This window comes from Cibotium barometz, chromosome 9 (genome assembly GCF_041138505.1).
Source record: "Cibotium barometz isolate CiBa-2024 chromosome 9, ASM4113850v1, whole genome shotgun sequence".
Taxonomy (NCBI): Eukaryota; Viridiplantae; Streptophyta; class Polypodiopsida; order Cyatheales; family Cibotiaceae; genus Cibotium; species Cibotium barometz.
This window is the reverse complement of record NC_141054.1, coordinates 25,341,894-25,365,385: the sequence shown is the minus strand read 5'-3', so window position 1 is coordinate 25,365,385 and position 23,492 is coordinate 25,341,894. Positions and strand designations below refer to the sequence as shown.

General features: G+C 44.1%; 3 protein-coding genes across 14 annotated transcripts in view; all 3 read left to right on the top strand.

Moving 5' to 3' along the window:
* Positions 1–22,701, top strand: part of LOC147635373 (uncharacterized) — a 62,032-nt gene extending 39,331 nt beyond the window's left edge. For 4 of the 12 annotated variants that reach the window (XM_086802632.1, XM_086802633.1, XM_086802634.1 and 1 more), the window contains 18 exons: positions 2,076–2,363; positions 2,562–2,627; positions 2,728–2,868; positions 2,987–3,119; positions 6,780–6,859; positions 6,997–7,060; positions 7,148–7,260; positions 7,426–7,603; positions 7,698–7,732; positions 7,827–7,880; positions 7,964–8,053; positions 8,147–8,275; positions 8,462–8,563; positions 8,658–8,705; positions 8,864–9,157; positions 9,247–9,378; positions 21,790–21,861; positions 21,981–22,701. In XM_086802632.1, coding sequence (XP_086658758.1) covers positions 2,076–2,363; positions 2,562–2,627; positions 2,728–2,868; positions 2,987–3,119; positions 6,780–6,859; positions 6,997–7,060; positions 7,148–7,260; positions 7,426–7,603; positions 7,698–7,732; positions 7,827–7,880; positions 7,964–8,053; positions 8,147–8,275; positions 8,462–8,563; positions 8,658–8,705; positions 8,864–9,157; positions 9,247–9,378; positions 21,790–21,861; positions 21,981–22,361 — 2,400 coding nt within the window. In that variant the 3' untranslated portion in view covers positions 22,362–22,701. Of the gene's footprint in view, positions 1–1,264; positions 2,364–2,561; positions 2,628–2,727; positions 2,869–2,986; positions 3,120–6,779; positions 6,860–6,996; positions 7,061–7,147; positions 7,261–7,425; positions 7,604–7,697; positions 7,733–7,826; positions 7,881–7,963; positions 8,054–8,146; positions 8,276–8,461; positions 8,564–8,657; positions 8,706–8,863; positions 9,158–9,246; positions 9,379–21,789; positions 21,862–21,980 lie in introns of all 12 variants that reach the window. The other 8 variants (XM_086802639.1, XM_086802640.1, XM_086802637.1 and 5 more) reach the window with 4 other exon arrangements.
* On the top strand, positions 11,116–12,402 carry LOC147635375 (uncharacterized). Its single transcript, XM_086802645.1, has one exon. The coding sequence runs from the start codon at positions 11,352–11,354 to the stop codon at positions 12,270–12,272; it is 921 nt and encodes a 306-aa protein (XP_086658771.1). The 5' UTR covers positions 11,116–11,351; the 3' UTR covers positions 12,273–12,402.
* On the top strand, positions 12,353–13,603 carry LOC147635374 (uncharacterized). Its single transcript, XM_086802644.1, has one exon. It carries the CDS (start codon positions 12,430–12,432, stop codon positions 13,468–13,470), a length of 1,041 nt encoding a protein of 346 aa, XP_086658770.1. The 5' UTR covers positions 12,353–12,429; the 3' UTR covers positions 13,471–13,603.
* Positions 22,702–23,492: the final 791 nt, after the last annotated feature.

The following is a 23,492-nucleotide window of genomic DNA, read 5'->3' as shown; positions in this document are numbered from 1 at the left end:
TTAAGCGTCTACTAAAGACCCAATGGGCCTATGAGACCAAAGTGATACAATAATGTCCATGGCGTATCTCATCATGGAATGGAAAATAAAATAGAAAGAAAACATAAACATAGCTATCTCACTATACAAAACTGTCCATGGAAACTCATCATGGAAATACCAAGAACATAGAAACATGAGAGCAGCATCAACTCCGAGTAGATGGTATACCACTCTCCAAAATATCAAGCATGACGCTAATGAGAGAGAGAGAGAGAGAGAGAGAGAGAGAGAGAGAGAATTCTATTAACGTCTACTAGAGACCAAAGGGTCCATGAGATCAACGGGGTTACAATATAGCCATGAAGTAATTAAATTCTAAAAAACCAAGTAGAACTGATACAATGATGTAATGTGGTGGGGCCAGTGAGGTTGTAGTTCAAGTGGTAAGTGTTTGCCTAAAAAATCATTAACAAACCAATTAGAATTGATACAATGATATAATGTGATGGGGCCAATGAGGTGGTCGCTGGTAGTTCTAGTGGTAAAGTGTTTGCCTAGGACCACATGGTCTTAGGTTCAAACTTTGCTTGGACCCCTTGGCGGCATCTTTCCTCCGCACCCTCCAAAGCCTCATCCATGACGTCGTTCGTGTTTTAACCCCTCCAGGAGGATTCCTGTGTAGCCGCTCCGCTCTCCGTGGTCAAGTGCAGCTGTCGCTCTCTTATGAGGTCCGCTTAGATGCACTTCGTAACTCTCGTCACCAGCTTGGCTGGGACGATGAGCAAGTTGTAATGTTAACTAATAGTAGGATCTCTCTCTCAGAAAAAAATTGATATAATGTGATGGGATCAATGTGGATTTTCAGCAGCATCAGTGGCTGTATAGAGGCTCTCCACGTCCACTGAGGGGCAATCCTGTGTGTCTGGAGGATTTCTCCGGATCTTAAGTTGTCGAGTTGAGCATTTCCTTGGACCAGATGAAGATCCTATGTTTATGGGCCTCAATCTGAGCTCTGATTTAGTATGTTTGCTGTTTTTTTGCCTGAGAAACAGTGGTAACCAAATGGTTGTTATTGTTGTGTGTTTCTGAGAACCTAGGGGGAAAATAGGGGCTATGGCACATTGTCTTTTCATGTTTAATACAGCCTTTCAATTTGTTCAACAAAGTCTTTTGGGTGGGCACTAGAGATCTCAATATTTATGTTGACATGTGCTTTTAGGTAACTTTTATAATTCTTTATTCAAAGCAAATTTGTCACTAGCAAATGTGATACCTCTTGTAGCCCGAGCAGAGTATTTACCAAGAAAGCAATCAAACTCAAAGTTGGCTTGTCATGTCAAGTACTTTTCGCCGACCACATCGACCAATCTGAGTGTTGAAGATGCACCAACCACATGGAGGCAAAGATAGGTCAAATACTTCAAAGACTTTTGAAGATTCTCAGCTATAAGTTTTTCATTTTTAAGACCATAATTGTCTTGCACGGAATACTACTGGTTGAGGTGGTGATGGTAGTGAAAGTGTTAAAAAGCAACAATTACCGTACAAACAATGTTTTCAAGTACTTTAATTGTGTTGTTTATCAAATAGCATGTGGAGTTGTCTGCAGATGCACCTTTTCTTTGAGAGCATTGCTCATAGCGTCAAAAGCTTGCTAAGGTAATAAGCTTCTCTTCTTCCTTCTCTGCCTAGCCTATGGGTGCCCCTTTAACTGTCGGTTTTTTAATCAAAGCTTCCCTGCCTCCCCACCTGTCCATCGGTGCCCTACCTGAATTGCGCTTCTCCAATATTACGTATACACTATGTTACATATTTTGGTCCATGGATGCCCCCTCCCTTTACCTGGTCATGCATGGTCTATTGTGGTTATGTGCTTTCACTTGGGTGGACTTTCAACAGTTTGAATCTTGATGTTTAAGCTTTAAATAGAATGGTAGCTTGCTTCTTTACTGTGGGTCATTGTTTTCATGCTGAGATGTAGTGCATGTTTTGTGATGTGTAAAGCAAAGCAGGTGGTATTAAAGGTGACATTTTAACTGCGAACCCTGTCCTGATCATAGGTGATACTTGGTTGGCATTGTGTGGTGTAACAGGAGCTCTTGCCTCTCTTCATTAAGTATGGGCCAATATCAAGTGTTTCATTTGAAAACGAAAGGCACGATGCAGCACTCATTCGTTATGAACTTCATCTTGAGGATGGAGAAGCGTTTCTTGCACGAGTCCGTCAAGCTACAAATAGCACAAAATTGGGAGACAAGACTTTGATAGTTGAGCCTTTCCGGCCGGACTCATTGCTCTTTATTGGAAATCTAACACCTAACATCGATGATGCAGCCTTGCAAGCAATGTTTGAGCCACATGGGAAAATTGAGCGTGCTTTTGTAAGATTTTCTCAGACTTGGCATGGGCACGCGCACGTGCACGACCATACAAAATCATAATTATCATTGTTGTAGCATCCATGCACCATCTGTCTGAGCATGATTGTAAGAGTAGGTCGATGGGACTCTAGGTACTATGCATTTTTGCAGGATTGTCTGAGTATAAAGAAGTATGAGGCTATGTTGACATGTATGTAGGTGTTGCAAAATGCTGAAGGGCAGAGTAAGTGTTATGGCTTTGTCGAGTACGGCTTGAAAACACAAGTAAGCATTATTCACATGACGTAGCTCAGCTTGCACAGATATGCCATGTTAGTCATCTCTTAAGCTTTATGGTTATGGTTTTGTTTGCCTTCATATGCAGGCAACTGCTGCTAAGATGGCAATGGGAAACATTAACATGGATGGGCGTGTGCTAAGGGTGGAGTGGTCTGATTGTAAGAAGGTTGCGGATATGTTTTCTACTGTTCTTTTTATTGACAGATTACCCAGAGAAGGACCCCATGTAAGTGACGGCTCTTGTTATGTGGGGTAATTACCCTTCTTTGCATGGAGTCTCTCTTGTGATGTCGCGGGTATGTATTCTGCATATGTAGATTAAATTCTTTTTGTTTACTTGGCAGATTGAAGCGGCCTTGATAGAGGTGTTTGGAAACTTTGGGAAAGTACGAGACTGCCATTTGGCAATTGGCATTGGTAATCAATTTCGAGGCTTTGCTTTCATTGATTTTTACCACTCTACAAGTGCAGACAAAGGTGAGTTGTTTTCTACGACACTAGATCGCGTGTGAGAGAGAGAGAGAGAGAGAGAGAGAGAGATGGAGAGAGAGAGAGTATTAATGAGAGGTGTGTTAATGTCTACAAAAGACCGAGTAGTCTATAAGACCAAAAGTGTTACAATGAATCCATGAAATAATAAAGTGACAAACTAGGTATCTAGGTTAAAGAACCACATGAATGACAAAGTTACAGAGTAGCGGTATGAAGGTTGAGGCATGTGAGCTGGTTATAGTACAGGTCCTTGACCGTGTTACTCAAGCAGGGGGATTGTACACTTGACTATTATCGCAGATTAAACACTTATGGATGGCCCCAACCACATTTAACACATCATTCAAATGACAAACTGTGAAAGAGACATGTGCAGGTAATGACATACTAGGGGCAGAATTTCCCCTCCCCTCCTTCCTCACGTGTGTCCCCGCCTGCACAGAGTATTTACAAGCTTGGGGGCCTTTCACTTCTCCACAAGGAGACGGACAAATTATCCTCCAGTGTTACACATACATATAGGTCTTTGACTCAAGCCGAAAAGCACCAAGCGGTCTTGCAACAAAATGGACGTCGAGTTGCTTACATGTCTCGTAAGGCAGAGAAGAACTACTCGGTCTATGATCGGGAACTCCTCGCGGTGATACATGTCTTGAAGCATTGGAAACATTTTCTTTATGGACGCAACTTTGTGGTTTGAATAGATCACCAAGCTTTGTGTTGGCTTCAGATGATGCCAAGCACGACTTGGAGTGACCGTCAACACAACTGGAGTGAGATTTTCAGTAGTTTGGTGGAATGATCAAGTACCTTCCAGACAAGGCCAACCCAGTGGTCGACGCCTTGATCAGGATAGGAACCGTGTCCCACATCCAACCCACACGGATGCATCTTACTGGTACAAGACTAGATGAAATGAAGCACAAGTACGCGGATTCTGTGGAATTCGATACTCAGTGGGAACATGCATTGGATCCCACATGACCATGCTATTTTTTGATGTGCGATGGTTGGCTTTTCTGCAAAGGTCGCCTTCGTGTATTGAAACAATTCCGAGCAACTTGTCAGGACCTTTTGACACTTGTAGAAGAATCCTATTTCTCAAACACAAAAATTAGAGCACAGCATAGACTTGGAACAAATTAAAAGCATTAACCTTACATAAGCAATATTAATCTTAATTATATCATACCAGCGCACACAATTGATTAATGTGGAAAATGATATAAATATAAGGCACATTCAAAAATAAAATACCCTCGTAAATAATGGGCATCCCCATAAAGGTTATGACTAACATTCCCTCTTGCTTGGGTTGCAATTGATCTAAATTGCGTGGGTGGTATGAGTGGATGAGATTTTGGTAAGAACGGAAAAACTTTTTTTGGCATCCCATTAACATCTTCAATAGGTGGTTCTTGAAAGTCACAAGATACTTAACATAAGCGTAACCTGTGCATGTAGTGATGGTCTCATGGTCAATGATACACTTAGACACAAGATGCTCAAATTGCCATTGAACCCTGATTTAATCTCCAAAAAATATCCCTTGAAGATTCTTTGCTCTTTCTTTTGTCACAAGTGGAGGCTTTGATAAAAAAAATTGGCTTAAAACTATGTAAACTTTGAAGCCTTAGGTGGGACTAAAAGCTTTGGAATGTAAAGCTTTTATAGCTTGTAATGTATAAAGTTTTAAAGTTTTTATAGCTTTAAATAGTTAAGCTTATAAGGTATAAAGCTTTGGAGCCTTTTTTTAAAGCTTTTAATAGATAAAGCGTTAGAGCTTAGCTTATGGCCTTTTTGTAAGCTTTTGAACTTAGAGACTTAATAGAGCTTGGCGTATGTCTAAGGCTTTTCTTAAAGCCTTAGAAAGCTTTAAAGGCTTTTATGCCTAGCTTATACACTAGCTAAGCTATAACTAATAGCTTTAGCTATTATAATCAGTAAGGTAAAAACGATGGCCGGCAGTGCAAGATAACCCAATGGAAAAAGGTATTTCCGGCCGCAGCAAAAAAAAAAAGATCCGCAGTCCATAATCTTTTGTTGAAGGAAAACGTTGAGAGAACAAGCGTCCCAACGTCCCTTAGCAGCCCTGTTGACCCCGAGCTATGAGGTGAAGATGGGTAGAGGCAGTGAGAAATCTAGATTGGCTATATGGCTGTCTAGATGAGTCTGGTATATGGGATCCAAGGCATTGTAAAATTGGATGCAGCTGAAGGTAGAAACACGGGGATTGGGGGGGTGGTGTAGGTGGAGATTTGGATCTAGTGAAGGTATAACTAAACCGGTGCCTGGCGAACTAGGGCCTTTGACACACTTTTGGTACCATCAATGCAAATAAACATTTTAAACATTGGCCACAGCCACTTCCCATATCCATAATGCTGAAAATGAACGAGACATTCTACAGAACTGAAAAATAGAGAGATGCACAGGTGATGCCACACTAAGGCGGAAAGTAATATTCAAGTACAAGCTTTGGGGGAGCTTCACATGCTCTGGATTTTTTCACATACAACCATCCATGATCCAAACACTCATGGGCTGTCATCAAATGCGCCCTAAAATAACCATGGATAAGTTGTCAACTTGTTGGGTACTGGTCTTTCCCCTCAATCGGGCCTTTTAAATTAAAATACTCATGAGCTGTCATCAAATGCCCCCTAAAATAACCATGCATAAATTGCAACCTTGTGGGTAATGATCTTCCCCATCAATCGGCCTTTAAATTATAATAAAACATCAAATCAAACCTCAGCTGGTGCAATGATATTAGCCTGGTTGTTGCAGGTACTGTACTGTGTGGACAGCAAATTCACCATCTATATGGTTCAATTCTGTCCAGATAGTAGGTACAGAAGCTGCTACAATAGGTACAGAGGTTGCTATGGCAATCCATGGAGAGAGAGCTCGTCTGAAAAGAAAGGAGCTTGCCCAAAAATATGTGTCCAGACCTAAGAATGTCACTTGTCAAGCTAATGCATACACACTTGCCCAAATGTGTGCAAAATATCCAAAATGTCCACCCTTGTGAGTAATGTAATTTGTTTCACATGACATTAAAAAGTTGGATGCCCATTTTTTTTAAACAGTGTGAATTCTTTTAAATACGAGGAGACCAACTAATAACTTGTCCACCTGGTTATCAGTGAGTGTGGACAACAAAAAAATAAAGAGCCTGTTTCCATGCCAATTTTTTCCCCAAATCCTTGGAGCTTGTTAGGCGTGCTTCACATGCACAAAACCTAGCTTCCAATGTCCAGCTCTTGTTCCGGGCGCCACGGTTCTTGGATTGGATAAATCCCCATTCCTAGAGATTGCACATCCATAATCTTTTGGGCATCCAAAGCCTGTCCACATATGAAAAACATGAAAATGTCCACATATGAAAAACATTAAAAATGTACAGGCTGGTGACAGAAGGCTAGGTAACCCCAAATGGGGGGTGGGGATGGTGAATTCCTGGATGGGTCACATAAAAGTAGGAGACCTCATCAGGGAGTCTGCAGTACTTGAACCACTGCTATGTGGGGGAAGAGAGAGAGAGTGGTATGTGTGCCTATGGCTTAACTTGTAGAGAGATAGTAAACTTTGTAGATTGCTGTTTTAGTTTTGCTGAAGTTGTGATTTTGTCCATCATATTAGCACATCGAGCATTGGATGGGCATGTTTTGGAGGGATCCAACATTCGTGTCAGCTTTGCAAACCCCTCTAAATCAGCGCAGGTAGTTTCTGAGTTCCAGTGCTGCATTCATGGTATATGACAGCAGGTTTTGGGTGCATGACTGTTTTTCAAGACTTTTTTGGTTGGTTATGGCACATCTTGTTGAATTATAATATAAAGAAGTTTTTTTTGTAACAGTCCTACAAGTTCCGTTATGGTAGCCAGGCAGCCCAGGCTTTTGTTGGGAGAGGAGGGATTGCAGGTACCATGCTGATATGTTTGACTTTCTTTTTGGCTTACTTGTAAATTCCTGTTTTTGGTTGTTTTAATTGAATGACATAACCTCAAGGTTCTGGAATGCTGATGGGTCCATCTCCAAGAGGTCCTACACCGATGCCCCTAATGCCATCCCGGTTCATGAGCCCTGCTCGGCCAGGAATGCTGGGTTTTGGAATAGGCATGGTATACTTGTTTTGTCAAATTTTTGTAGAATGATCTTAATCTTCTTTTATGTGTGTTGTGTGTGTGTGTGTGTGTGTGTGTGTGTGTGTGTATTGTAAGCTCAGTAAACCACTTCGTAGCTATTTCTTTTACCTTAATTTTCTTGACTTTTTGATCTGAATGCAGCAATTTGGAAGAGGGTCCTTTGAACGAGGTACTGTTTCTCCTCTTCACGGTAGTGGAGGGATGCTCGGCCCATCCTCAGGGGCGGCAGGTCGGGCAGCTCTTTTGTTGGGGAATATGGCCCCACGAGCCGGCATGGCAGTAGGGGAGAATAGTATGCAGAGGCTGCCATTTGGACAAGGTACTTCAGATGGTTGGATGATCTTCTTTTTTTGGCACTAGGGGAAAAATGAGAAATATCTAGATATTGCTGATGGTGTTTCTGAAATTTGCAGGAGCTGTCTCTATTACCCCTTCTGCTATCGTTCAGGTTAGGGCCATGCTTCTACCCTGGTCAGTTATATCAATGCTTTCTTGGGGAGAAGTAGTTTATGTTGAAGTGCTCTTTGCTTCTGTGAATATAGGTTGCTACTGCCCAAGCTAAAGCACGCGAAGAGGAAGCAAAGGCCAGAGCTGAGGTAATGCACCTCCTGTCTTTCCTCTAAAAATTATCAAGAGTCCTCCCAGTTGTTTTACCTGTTCCCTCTGTTTTTTGTGACAGGCTGCAAAGCAAGGGGTGGCAAGGCCAGTCTTGGCTGCTGATTTTCCGTCAGTGGACCAATATCAGAAATTCCAACAGGGGCCACATCAGGTATGAGAACATCTTTGCCTCCTCGTGCAAGTCATTTCAGGTGCAAAAATTTCAGTATCAATGCATGCTAACATTCAGAACTACCACCAACAGCAGCAAACCACTACCTATGATCAGCACTATAAGCAAGTTGATTCCTCATACACCTACCATCAAGCTTATCAACACTCTACCCCTCAGCAAGCCTCTTTGCAGCCACAGTATCAGCCATGGAATCATCAGGTAAATTATGCAAGGAAATGTTTTTATTGGTTTTATCTCATAGAGGTAGGAGATCTTGGGCTGGTATTCACGATACGACACTGATATTTTATGCAATGCTGGTTTGCTTCAATACCTGTATTTGCCTTTTCATACTGCTGAAACTTTTTTTTTTTTTGGCCGTGGGTTGGTTATTTGGGGCTACAGCAGCAGCATACCCAACAATCTCTGCAGACTCAAAGAATGCAGCATTATTCGCATCCAAGCCAAAATTACTCACAGCAACAGCAGGCAGATCAGGGCACACAAGTATGTCCTAAGAGCTACCTTCAATGCTTCTCTTTTGACGGCCGTTTGTTTGTGATTATGGGTTTCCTGATGCAAAAAATCAAAACTAATGCAGTATTCCCAGAATGATGGGTACTATCAGCAGACTGCCCAACAAGCACAGGTAAAGGCTCTGCATTTTGATTAATCACGTACGTCATTGCAGAATTGCCAGGCTTTCATGGGCCTTTCACCTTCAAATTCCTTTGGTAATGTGTCAATTACAAGCTTCCACTTTTACCAAACATAAATGTTAATTGATTTGCGTGACTGTTAAAGCAGCAATATAGCTATGCATCACAATATGGGCAGCAGCAAGGATATCAATACAGTCAGCAAGTGGCACAGACCTATGGTCAGCAGACAGTGCAACAAACAGGTCAGCAGTATCAGCAACCAACACAACAGCCACAGGCTGCTTACCCTCAACAAAATTATAGTGAGCAATACGTGCAAACACAGCAAGCTTCACAGCAGAGTTACAGTGGAGCCGCTATCTCAGCAGTGAACTCTGGGGGATCATCAGACCAGGATGCAGCTCAACAACAGGCATATTCTGCGTATTACCAGCAACAAGTATTCTTCTTACTACTAAGTTTTCTCTTTGGCATGGTTGCTGACTTTTACACTGCTTTTGCTGAATGCTTTCTTCTGTTTTTGCACAGGCACAGGCACAGGCGGCAACAGGCACCGTAGTTGGTTCAATGACTACGGCATCTTCAACACCTTTAACCACGCAACAAAGCTATGAGGCCCAATGGGCTGCTTACTATGCTAGCCAAGCAGCTTATCAACAGGTATACAGGATTTTCAGGTTTAGGGTCATAGGAATTGGCCAAGATTTATGGTGCATATTGGAGGCTGAGGTTATGGAGGAGGCTAGGTCATGCTTCATTGTTGCTTTGTGGACTCTGAAAGGCTTTTGATTTAGTCCCAATCACAGCTCTTGGGATGCTTGGAGGAGCTTCATTTTCTGCCAGAGATGATGTGAAATGCGATGGCATTGTCTGAGTCCCTCGCTGGTTGGGTTCAGGTACCAGGGGGTCTATCCAGGAAGGTCCATATCACGAGTGGGGTCAAACAGGGTTCCCTACTCTCCCCTACACTGTTTGAATTGTATATTGATGGGATCTCAGATATTGATCTATAAGGGCCACAGGTTCTGGGCAAGAGATAGTGGACTTCCATTTGTTGGATCGCTCTCGGCAAGACACCAATCGATACAACTACACATGAGTCGGACATTTTGGATAGCCCCAAAAGTCCCCACAAAGCCCCAGTTCTACAGAGCACTTTTTGAGGCTTATGGAGGATGGGTTCATTGAGAAAACTCGGGTATCTCTAGACACATGTGCCATCCTATGAAGATAGCCATTGGTCTAGTTGAGGGTGTCTTTTCACTGCCTTCAGATTGTGTCAAGGATCTCTGAGGGCATCCCGGGAAGGAGAGGGTATGCAGACTATGCATGATTGTGGAGATAGAGAGAGGAGTTCTATCTGTTTAGATGCCCAGTTTACTTTTAAGATACAGGGGAGATTGCACCGCCTCTTTAGGGATGGGTTTTATCAGTAATGGCTCGGTTTACACCTCCTAGATCTTTGTTGTATGATGAGGGTACACTGAGGGAGGCTTGATGGTCATGACTCTACTCAGACCTCCATTACAGATTTCTTTGGCCCTCACTAGATGGTTGCAATGATGACCTCACAGCTCTGATAGGGGCATGGAGATCAGAGCCCATGGCAGGGTTGTCATAACCTTTAGAAACACGTGAACAGCACGGATTTGGAATGGGTTTCTAAGTGTCACGTGCATCCCGCACTTGGGGGAGGTACTGTACACGTGTACAAATGTACATACATATTGTCACGTGCATCCCGCACGAGGATGCCACGTCTTAGAGTGGTAATTGGCGCTTGTGAGCCCTTGTCCGAGACAAGTGAGACATGAATCCAGTGTAGAGGATCAAGTTAAGTGTGCATGTCCTCGACAGGCCCGTTTCCCACTAACTTTGTTAGACAAAGAGGTTGAGGGAGTTAGCATAGGAATGACCAGGAGTATCAAGTTTGAGGCTCGTAGTGCTAAGTTAGTCATCTAGGGCACATAATTTGTGTGAAATTTCATGGTTTTCCCTATAGGAGCCAGGGTTGTTTCTCGTACGCGTACGACTCGATTCGTACGTACGATTCGTACGGTACGATACCGTACGATATCGTACGGTACGATATGCCAGATTTGCCCGTTTCTGTCCGTTGCGCCGCCGCCGACTGCGCATTTTCGTGGCCGTTTCTGTCCGTTGCGCCGCCGCCGACTGCGCGTTTTCGTGGCTGTTTTGTAGCCGTTTGCTGGCCGTTTTGGGCATGGCACATGCTTTGTGGCCCATGTGCCCATTGGCCATGGCCCATGCTACATGGCCTTGGCCCTTATAAAATGCCCACCCCCTAAGCCTCTCTCAAAGCTCTAGCCTCTCAATGCTCATTACTCAAGCCATCAAGCCCCCCCCTCTCTTGAGTCTTGCTCAAGTGACCATCAAGCCCCCCCCTCTCTCTCTCTCTCTCTCTCAACTCTCAACTTTCAAGCCACTCTCTCCCCCATAGGCCCTCTCTCAAGCCTCTCTCTCTCTCTCAAGCCTTTAGGCTTTCTCTCTCTCAAGAGTCAAGACTCAAGCCTCACTCTCATTTTCTCAAGCCTCTCTCTCTCTCTCTCTCTCTCTCTCTCTCTCAAGCCTATCCATCTCTTGAATCTTCTAACTTCTCTCTCTCTATTACAATGACAAGGGAGAAGAATGAAGCCTTCAATGTGCATGCTATCCATGTAGAGAAAGCCGATGGAAAGTCCAAGTCATATAGGTGGACTTGTAAGTATTGTGGCAAACAATACACAAGTGGAGTTACTAGGCTTCTCCAACATGTTGGAAAGGTGGGGGGGCAAGTTGCGCCATGCAAGGAAGTCCCCCTTGCTATATCCGATGAGATCTTCAACAAGATCAAGGGTGGATTGGGTGCTCACTATGATAGTGGTAGAAGCTCAAGGGCGGATGATGAGGTCATTTCCCCGCCTTGTGATACATCCTCCCCCGCCGCCTCCATCGGTGCCACCTCCATCGGTGCCACCTCCGCCTCCGCCTCCTCAAAGAGACAAAGGCTTGAGTCTCCCATGAGGCAAGCCACTCTAGCCCAAGCCACCGGGGGGTTCTCTTCTTCTCTATCACATCTCCGAGAACGGCAACGGCTAGCGGATATAGAGATTGCACGCACCATTATTGAGTGCAATCTCTCATTCCATGTGCTCAAGGTAGATCAATGGAAGTCAATGGTGAAAGCCATTGCAAATGTGGGCCCATGTGAAGGATGGACCGGCGTCTCCTATCATGACATGCGCACGAAGAGGCTTGTGGACGAGAGGGAAAGAATCGATAGATCTCTCAATCCGGTGCGGGCGGCATGGTCCAAGTATGGGTGTAGCATCCTCTCCGACGGATGGAGTGACCGGAAGAAGAGAGGCATCATCAATATACTTGTCTCTTGCCCTCTTGGCACATACTTTGTGCGGGGCGTGGATTCCGGAAAGGCGGGGAGGAAAACATCGGGTGCATTCATATATCGCCATATCAAGCAAGCCATCATGGAGGTAAGTTCCAACTTTCAAATTGCACTAAAGTCTTTAAAGTTTAGGCTTTGGTATATGTGATATGAATCATATGATCATATGTGGCTATATCATGAGTCATGACTCAAGTCTCATACGGCATACGCTCATTGCATCCATTCATGTGCATTGTGACATGTAGGTTGGATCGAAGAACGTGGTGCAAGTCATCACCGACAACGCTTCAAATTGCCGTCAGATGGGGAAGTTGCTCGAGAAGGACTATCCCTCCATAGTATGGACGCCTTGTGCCTCCCATTGCATTGACTTGCTCATGGAGGATATGGGCAAGTTAGTGTGGATGAAGGAAGTAATGACCGAAGCTATCTCTATTGTTACCTTCTTCACCACAAAGGTGAAGGTGCTTGCCATGTTCCGCGAACATAGCAAGTTGGAATTGAAGAAGCCTTCATCTACACGCTTCGCCTACATGTGGCTCGTCTTGGAGCGCCTCCACGATGTGAAATCCTCCCTTCGCCAAACAGTGGTCTCCACAATGTGGAATGAGTGGGATGAGCGAGAATCGGCGGAGGCCAAAGCCATGCAACGGCTTTGCCTAAAGGAGGAGTTTTGGCAGTCGGTCCGCACTATTGTCATTGCGGTCACGCCCTTCTATAGGGTATTGCGGATGACCGACATGGAGGGAGCCACCATGGGCCTTCTTGTTCACTTCATGGGAGAGGCCATAGCAGAGTTACGCGTTTCTCCTTCCATCGACGAGGAGAAGCGCGATGGTATGTTGGCCATTGTGGAGAAGAGATGGAAGTGGATGCGAAGACCTATCCATGGTCTTGCCGCTTTATTGCATCCGGCTTACAAATCACCCGCCCTCTTCACCAACGTGGAGCTACTTGAAGCCCGAGATGCTTACTTGCCCAAAGCATTGCCGGAGGATTGCCATGGGAAGTTCCTTGAGGAGCTCATAAGCTACAATGACCAAAGGGGAGGAGCCGCGTTTGCATCTACTACCTGTTGGAAGAGGGAATCCCTTGTGAAGCCCCTCTTTTGGTGGGAGACATTTGGGTATGCGCTCTCAAGTCTCCAAAAGGTGGCTTTGAGAATCCTAGCTCAGGATTGCTCTTCGGGTGCATGTGAGAGGAACTGGAGTTCCTACTCACTTGTACACACGAAGTTACGTAATCGCTTGAGCACGCAACAGTTAGAGCGGCTAGTGTATTGCCGCGCTAACTTGCGCATGCTGCGCGCAATGCAAAAGATGGAATCAGCGAGACAGGTATAAGTTACAACTTATAAGTTATAAGTTATAAGCATTCAAATTTCAAACTTCAATGTTTATTGAAATTTGGAACCAAATTCTAATACATTGCTTGTCACTTGATCATTGTACAATGTAGGTGAATGTGGATGCATTCAAGCTCACAGGGGACACTCTTCAGAGTGTAAACAAAGTGCAGGATGAGGAGGAGGAGAGGATCTATGCAGAGATCTATCGAGAGCTCGAGTCATTTGATCGACGACCTACTCGCACTCGTCGTGGGCGTGGAGGTAGTGGCAGAGGAGTGCAAGTAGGAAGCCGTGGATGCACGGTTCGTGGTGCTCCCAGGGACATAGTGCATACCTATGTGCGGCGTGGATCGGGTAGCTCCACACTCGCTCTTGCAGATGAGGATGCTCCCTTTGGCTTCTCACATGAGCTTAGAGAGCCCGAGTTCGATGATGAGGGCAACCTTCTTAGCGATGGCGACTTCGGCGAGGCCACTGATGTGTCCTCTTCTCATGAGGATGATTTCAGCGAGAGCTCTGATAGTGATGCCTTTGTCTAGTGACTAGTCTCTCCTTGGGCCTTGGCTCTAGCCTCTCTTTTTGTACTCGCGCCTAGCGCGCATGATCGCATCGCACCTCTATACTTATGTACTTTTGTTTGTCACTTCAAACTTGTTTAGTTGTTTTTAATGATATTTTGGTTTGAAACAACTTCTCTAGACTCTACCCTTCCAAATTGAAAATGTCTATGTTTGTAGGTGTTCTTTAATTTAAAAAACCGTATTTTATCGTACCGTATCCCAAAATTTCATATCGTACCGAATATTCCCGTACGGTATCGTACCGTACGGTATCGTATTTTCGTACCGTGACAACTATGATAGGAGCAGATATAATCTTAGGGATTTGTTGGTTTCACAAGTTTCAGTCAAACACTAATTGGGAGCAGCACACTTTCCATTTTCTCTAGAACATGTCCAAGACTCCGGTCATCATCAAATGTGAGCTAGGAATTCCTAACTTTCCTCTCGTAAGCAACATGCAGGCCAAACGAGAATTGAGGAAAAGGGTACACGGTGCGGTGGTCTATATTCTGATCACCTATACCGTTACCAATGTTGCAGAGAAGTATTGAGCCCTACATTATTGCTCCTTGCTTTTAGACCCGAGGATTACTGAGATGATCTCCTCCAAGGCTCGGATTCCCTAAGTAAGTTTCCATATCGCTTGAGTAAGGCTATGGAATCGGAGTTGGACGGCCAACTCCAATAATTGTTGCAATCAGGATTCATATTTTCCAATGTCTCTCCTTTTGCAGCACCAATTCTTTTTGTCAAGAAAAAGGATGGATTTTTGAGACTTTGTGTGGATTATCGTGCTCTGAACAAGCTAACAGTCAAAGAGAAAGTTCTCGATGCATGGATTGATTATATCCTATAGAGAGACTGAATGGAGCCAATGTCACAAATAGGGGACCCGGAACAATAACAGACCAACACTTAAAATACCAGGCAGAGCATGAAAAACATAGCAGAAGAACCATAAACAATATAAAAACAACGCACTGAGCCAGAACGGCTGGCCCCCTATAGGAACTTCTTTATTGAGAGAAGCTTTTACAATAAACCAAGGTGCGGGTCGAGACAACACCGGATTTTCCACAAAGTTTCAACTTGAAGCCAAGATACAAACACAGCACCAAAAAGCCATCCGAAGAAGTGTCTGTAAACAGTCCCATGAATCAGCCCATAAACTTTCCATAAAATAGCTTGGTTCGGAGCCAAAAACAGCCCCAAACTCCACACCAAAACAGCTCCAAAACAAAGTCTCCCCAGAAGAGCTCTATATCAGCCCAAAAAGGAGTCCACCAATCGCGTTAGGCTCTGGGAGAAAGCAACTAGCCATGTGGCTATTCTGGAAGAAGTCAACCACCCCTGTAGAAGCTATGGAAGAAGTCGACCAGCCCTGTAGTAGCTATGAAAGAAGACGATCAGACGTGTAGGAGCTCTGGAGCAAGTTGGCCTGCTGAAAACAGCCCTCCTACCTTGCTTTAATAGAGTCGACCTGAAACTGGACGGGAACCCGGAGCGATGGACAAACACTTCAAATGCCAAACAAAGATGTAAAAACGCAGCGGAAATGACCATAAACAATGCTAAAAGGAACACAACATTGAGCTGGAACGGCCGGCCCCCCTTAGGAACTTCTTTATTGATTGAGAAGCTTTACAAAATACCAAGGTGCGGGTGTGAACAACACCAGATCTTTCCACAAACTTACTCAGCAAACACTTGCACAAGAATCAAAACACAATCTTGTTTCTCCAAAAACAGTCCTTGATTTGGCCTAGCTGCTGTACCATTGTACAACCTGAGCAAAAATGGAGAGAAGTCCTGCCTGGCGCACAGTGGAGTGATTGGCAGCACCGTTGGAGCCATATTTTCTAGCAATTCAGTGGCATGATTGAGTATCTTCTAGGCAAGGCCAACCCAATGGACAATACAGCTTTTGTAAAGAAGTCAACTCTGTGTCTTGTTATGGTTTTGGGAGTTTTGGACCTTTTCCCATTTTGAAGACAATCAATGAGGTGTCCATGAAGTTGAAGTCACCTTCCAATTGGACTATGCCGGACTTTCTCCCATAGATGTCCAAGATGAACTGGAACTTGATATCATTGACGAAGCCGAAGTGATGGTTCCAAGACTGATCCTTTTACACTGTTTGAGGCATGGCTTTAGTCATACAGAGCATTCCTCACGAATTTCGAATTTTTTGGGCTGAGGGACTTATGGCTTGACAAGAATATCTTTGAAGATTTTCGAGCATTATTGACGGACTATTTGGAGGTTATGAAGCTTCCGTCAAGTAAAGCAAAAGGGATGTCACATGCACCCCGCACTTTGATGCCATGTGGCATATCTGTACAACATAAGCAAGTCTTAGAGTGGTAACTCGCCCTTTTGTGAGCCTTGACAACTTACAAGTCAGCCATGAGTCCACTGTACAGGGTCAAGGTAAGGTGTGCATGTCCCGCACATGAGGTCAGTGCATGTCTTGCACGTCTGTCACCCTCTGGAATGGTATAAAGGTGTATTGGGAATTTATTAGGCTTCCTGCCAGATGCATGGGCATCAAGGTTAGGTCAAGAAATGGACTTTGTAGAAGTCTTCTTTCAGGGACAGCCCTTGCAGGGACAGCCAAGGGCTGTCCATGTGACAGCTAGGGCTTAGGCCACCTCTTAGGCACTTGGGAGCATCAAGGTTGGGTCAGGAAATGGACTTTGTAGAAGTCTTCTTTCAGGGACAGCCAAGGGCTGTCCAAGAGACAGCTATGGTTTAGGCAACCTCTTAGGCACTTGGGACACTCCATGAACCCCTATCAGGGCCAGCAAGAAGGTTGTCGGTGAGTAGGAGGGCCATCATCAGATGCCTTATGGAACAATCTCAGCATTTAATGCAAATAGAGCTAGTCGTGGGCTGATAAAACAGGCCAACAGCCTTATGAGACAACCGACCAGCATAGGAGGGCCTATATAACATAATCATCTCATAAATTTATGGGCTCCCAAGGAGGGGCCGAGTAAGGTGGAAAGTGTAGTTCAAGGCATTAATCTTCAGGCTGAAAGCTGTCTCAGCCAAGGGAAGACATCCAAGTTAATTCAATCTTGGCTATTTACATCGAGAAATGTGTCATTCTACTCATTCAATAAAGCAAATACACCATATGTGGTGGGGACTCTCTTTGCACTCTTATCTTCTCTACATTGTGCTATTCATTGTCAAGAACCAAGGGCTGAAAGTATTTAATCGTCATCCATACGCGTCTGCATGTTACACACATGTATGTATGTATACAATGTACATATACTCACATAGATACATGCATGCATCCTACAACATGCATACATACATACATACACGTGTATGTATGTATGATGTATGCATGAATTTATTTATGATGTATGCTTGAATGTATGTATGTTGTGTATGTATATATGCATGCATGTATGTATATATGTAATATGTATCCATGCATGCATAGTTCCAATCACACATTTCATATTGCCAAACATCTCGGAGTATTATGGGTATGATAAAGTATGATTCAGCTCCTGGTGGAGTTTCATATGTGGCGCTATATATGTGTGTGGGAGTTGGAACTTAAAAAGAGTCAACCGTTGAGAATTTGACACTTGAAAGTTGAAACAAACCTGAAGGCTAAAATAAATTTGACATTCCAGAAAGCTTGATAACACAACGGGAGTCTAGCTTCTAGCAATTTGAATACAAAAAAACAAAGAAAATGTCATGTGACATGGCAAGGCACAAACAATCACTCCATACATGAATGATGAATGATAGTACTATGCAAATACAGGATATGAATCATGATAATATGATATGAATCAGGCTCATTCCTCATCCTCATCCTCTGCCTCTCCATGAGAGGGAGATGATGTAAGATCATTATCATCTGAGTCATCATCTGCAAGCTCTTTAGTACCACTTCCACTTGAGCATTTATGGGCCGTGCATCCCCCATCCTCCTCAGGCTCCTGTAGTTTGGAAAAGCAATCTGCCTGCCAATATCTTTCTCCTTGTTGATCATCTCCAAAGTCGCCTGCATCTTCTCATACCCTCTAGCCTTGATTTTGGAAATGAGGCAAAGATTTGAATGTACATCAACTTCTCCGTGGTTGAGTGCTTTAACCTAATCCTTCTTTTTGTATGTATGAGAGAGAAAGTTCTCCAATTTCTCTCACATACGAAGCTCTGTTCCCTTGAGAAAGTACACGGATAGCAAGTTGCCGCGCAATTTTGGAGTACCTACACCAGATGCCTCCCACCACTTGAGTGCTTGATGCAATCTTTTCTCCTTTTTTGCAAGTGCACGAGAGAAGCTAACCCCCTCCAATCCACAAACATCCAACTCATATATCAACACTCCCTGTTCTTCCACATTATACCCACTGTAGCGCTCCATGAGTGTCATCCATCTGTCGTGCACCTCTCCATTTTCCTCTTGCCCGTTCTCTCTCCAAATGGGATGCAACACAAAATCTGCAGCGTGCAAGGGAGAGTGTAACATGTCCCATCGACCAACACACAAATCCTTGACTTCTCTGAGCTTGTCTGCATCAAGACCATCCGTTTTTTCTTTGTTCTCCAACATTCGGTCTGTGGGCCCATGAATGAGCCCCATAGTTTCTCCCTCCCTATCAGACAAGCGGAGAATCTTGAGGATGGGTGCACAAATTTTCACAATCATTTTGGCAGCTTGCCAAAAAGAGTTTCCTAATATAATGCTTGTTACTTCCTGAGTAGCAGTGTTGTTGGAAGCATAGTCACCAGAAACAGGAAACGGAAACGGCACCCCCCTCCCTGAAACAAAAACATAAAACTAGTGAGAAACAGAAATAGGTAGGAAACGACACGTATACTTGATTTATTAAATTAGTGAACCAAAACTAGTAATTACAAACTCAAGAGCTAGACTTTCTCAAATTTGCATAAAAGAGCACACATTTAGAGCAAGAACACCTCAAGATCAAGTCAATTTCTTATCAAATTTAGAATACAAAATACAATGCAAATACATCAGCCAAGTTTGGAGCTCATGAGTAGACTCAAACTTGTGACAGATGCACAACATTTGAGCCCAGATCATCATAATCTAGGGAGTTGTTGGAGCTGCAATCCCCTGCTTCGTTGGAACTAGCTATCGGATCATGCGGTATGGTTAGAGAGATGATAAGTTCACATCCCTAATTTTACATTGAGGAGTGCTGAGATGTGTATGTAAAATAAACAGGTTATTTGGTTGAGTGTGTGAATACACCGTAGAGGTGCAAGATATTAGGTTATAAGAATGCCACATGATATATTATGTGAATGGTAAGAGCCACATAAAAGAGTGTGGAAAAGGGATTGCCACATGGCATGATGATGCGTAAAGGAGATTGGGCTAGAGGCTATCTATATTAGAAACCTTCCATTGTATAGCTCATAACATATTGCAAATACAAGGTGTTGAGCGTGCCTATCTTGTCCACCTCTCATTAGTGTGTAATTAGCATTATGAGTTTTTTATTACTAAGAGCCTACTTAGGTATATGGTTAATATGTGATTAATACTAGGCTTAGCACGTTCTCAAATTATTAACAGGTTTATTGGGAATTTTGGAGTCTTATGTGTGATCAGCCTCTTAGAAGGCTAAGTCTGCGAGTAGTGTGTGAGCCCACTCTTTTAGTGGTTCAATAATATCTCTCTCCACAATAACCATGAAGTCCTTTCACCCTCCATAGCTCTTTCTGTGTACATGAGATTTTAGCTGCAAACAAATGCTATCAGAGTGGCATTGCTCTTCAAATGGTAAAAAAAAAGGGGAGAAGAAGAGGCTTAGAAAGCCCACTCGTCCTTGACCTCACCTAGAGCAAGGTCTTTGACCTAAACCGTTGTAGAGGAACATCTACTTCAAGGCGATTTGCATGATGCTTTTCTAGCACTTTTTTCAACTTTTTAAAGCTGTTTGCCTCCATGCGTCCCATCCTTGTGCAGTACCTGCATTGAATGGTCTTCCAATTCTTGTTTGTGCTGATGAAGGCTTGATCAAAACCATTGCTGGTTTGCTAGGAATCGAGTGGGCCCTTGCATGCTCTGAATAAGCATTGCCATTTTATCCGCATCATCGGGTTCAAGCTGGTAAGCTGCTGCACTATGACCCAGGCTTGGCCAAATGATCGCTCAACTCTTCATTCTAATAGATCTTCAGATCATAAAACTTGAGTTTGAGGAAAACTTTATGATTACCAAAGATTGCTTCGAGCTTCTCCCAAATCTCCTTAGAAGACATGAAGTCAATATGAGGCACAAGAGTCTAAAGGGCTGAGTCTGATGAGAGCAATAACTCTCTCATTCCATAGCCGCGTGAACGGTACCCCATATTCCTTCCTGCATAAGGAGCGGTTGCACCTTGGTTTACCAAGTTGAAAACTTCTGAATGGATGGTGCAGACATCATGACGAGAAAGAAGGTTTTCCCCTTGAATGAATAGTACCTTTATGCAAGCAAGGGAGTGGATACCTCATGCTCCATGCACATCATGCAGCTCAGAGAAGGTGGCAGCAGGGCAGGGCAGGTCATGGAAGCGGCGGCAAACTGGTCCATGCAACTACAGAGACAGGCGACTTGTAAGATGACAGCAGGCTGTCGACGATCTCAGCAGCTGGTCGGTGACCTGGTGGCGATCTCAGGGATTGGGCCGAGCAGTTGGGCGGCAGATCTTAGGGGATGCGCCGAGCTGTTGGGCAGCAGATCTGTCCGTTTTAGCGCCACTCGATTTTGGCAGTGCCACCAGCGGGCTTGGTGGTGGTGGTGTGCCCTTGCCACCACGGACTGCTCTAAGCACCAGCAAGTTGAGAACCTGCACTCTGATACCATTTGTAGGCCCATGCTTGGTTGAGCTGAAGCAGTTGCTTTGGAGGCTTGAAGATATCCATGGTGGTGTGTAATAGAGAGAGTGAGAGGTGTAACAAACTCAAAGAGAGAGGAACAGTGATTGCATGACTCAATGATACTTTAGTCTTTGATTGATGTGTATTTGCTTCAAAGAGAACAATGCCTTTTATAGGCTTAGAAGCCTTATCTTTGACACATCAAGTACATTGGGGCTAAACTTATGACATCACTGCTTATCACACTCACACATAAAACAGCTATAAGAGTAGGTTCGCGCACACACTAACATACTAAGCCATCTAAGGTCTGTTTCACACACACGAGGCTCTGAATACCCAACAGTGCTCCCTTCATGGATATCTTCAATTCTCGTGTGTCCATGACCCATGTAAATAACAGAAAGGCAAGAAAACCTAGGCAATGGCCATGTCCAGGCAAATCGGCATTCACCGTGACGATTGGACCACACTGAAGAGCTCTTTCAAACAAGCAGTCCCATCAAAGAGGCATTCACCATGACATTTGACCACAAGAGCTGATTTAAAAAACTTTGAAATTCACGTCACCAGCTGGTGACAGCAAGCCTTTTCACAAGTAATTTTTATTGGGGACACTAGTATTTGTTCAAAACATCAGAAGATCTTATAAGTAAAATCAAGTATATGGAAAGCACTGGGAAGTCTTGGACAATTTATTTATGTTGGCCCAAGCTCCACCATTGATAGTGCTTATATTTATGCTAAGAGACTGATTTGTATGCATTTTTGGCTTAAAGGTTTCCACATTGCCCTCTATTACAAGAGATCTCTTCACATTGTTCTCAAGGGTGTTTTTTAGAGAATCGTAAATATTTCAATATTGCTTTTGCCTTCTGCAGCAAACCTCTACAGCAGCCGATGCTGGCCAAAAGAGAGCAGCTGACCAAATGGAATTATCAGCACAGAATCAGGTTAGTTTTCCCTTTGTCTGTTCATTTGTATTTTGCAGTGCGCCCCCCACCCCCCCTCTTCCGACGCCCGTTCCCTCCTCTCCAACCCCAAGACATTCATTGACAGTAAAGTTTTGCAGGCTTCCTACAACTATGCAGTTTATTCTCAACAGGGGGGTATTGCTTACCAGCAGCAGCAGCAGTCACAGATATCCACCAATGCTGCAACTCCTTATCAGCTGCAGGCTGCTAACACCACAGCTGCTTATCAGCAGCAACCCACCCTTGCAGCCACTGCCTACCAGCAGCAAGGGACTTCAGGTGTTGCTGGCATTCAGCAAGCCGGAGCAGCTGCTAGCTATTTACCTGCAACAGCAAGCGGGCAATTAGGATATGAGCAACCCATTTCATCTGCTGCTGATGGCTATCAGCAGCCAGCGACAGCTACACCAGGAGCATTCCAAGTTGGTGTGCAGGGTCAGACTGGTGTGTATGACTATAGCAAAAGGCCCAGATATTAATGTCATATACAGGAATGACAGTCATATCACTTCAATGTCAAAGCAATATCGCCCATTTTAAAGGGCATGTTGGAGGGTACCAATTTTTGGCTAAGAAAACTTGGAGAAGATCTGGACTTCCCGGAAACTTGGGGTACCGCAGGAGTACCCTAGTGATAGTTTTGCAGTGTGCATGCTTTTTTACTCATATTTTGTAGGTGTAGGGTGTTTGGAGGGGGTATTTTCTGTCCAGTCTGTAAACTCCATATGGCTTGGTCTTTGAAGCCACATGCTGTGGGGCAACCCGAAGATGGTCCATTGTTGTATTTTATTCAGCAGCACAGTTATTCTTTTCTCTGAAGTAATCTTGTGGACTACATGCACTATGAGCTGATGGGTCATATATGTGGGGTGCTTATTCGAAGTGATGAATCTGCATTAATGGTCAATTTGACCACTCTGCTCGATGTGGATGTTACACTTAGCGTAATTCAATAAATACTGTGGAAAAAAGAGCTAGACTTGTGGTCAATGAGCTGTGAAAATGCAAATGAATCCAGGACTCTTAATCCTATGGATTGAGTTAGTATATGGTGGTAGTTGGTTGTAAGATCAATGCATGACCAAGAGGTTCTCTCTCTCACTTAACAGAAACGTGCACCACTGCCTGTGCTTGTGAGTTGTTGCAAGAAGATGATGGTCCTCTCCAGGCTAGACTGTGGTCTATATAAGCACAAAAAAAGTCGAGATGTGCCAAGCACTTGAGTAGAATGAGTGTATAGACTGAGCAGATAAAGGAAAGCATGTTTGTTTTGGTCGTCTCCTAGGGTGCAGAATTTCTAACCACCCCCCCAGCATCCCCCCCCCCCCCCCCCCCCCCCCCCCCCCAACCCCCTCTTCTCTCTCTTAAATGGTTCAACCTTAATTCCCAAGTCGATGGGACCTAGAGTGAGCCAGTATGGTTGCACACCTAGCTTGGTGGGGGTTGATTTTCTGTAAGGTGCTCGAGCTATTGTAAGTCACCTAGCATCCAGGGTGGTGGTTTGTATAGCAAGCAAGTTTTGGCAGTTTTAGGCCCTCTTTCTATTAATTGTGCAGATGGAATCCTATGATTTGCAGCTTCATGGAAATCTTCCACGTTCTAAGAACCCA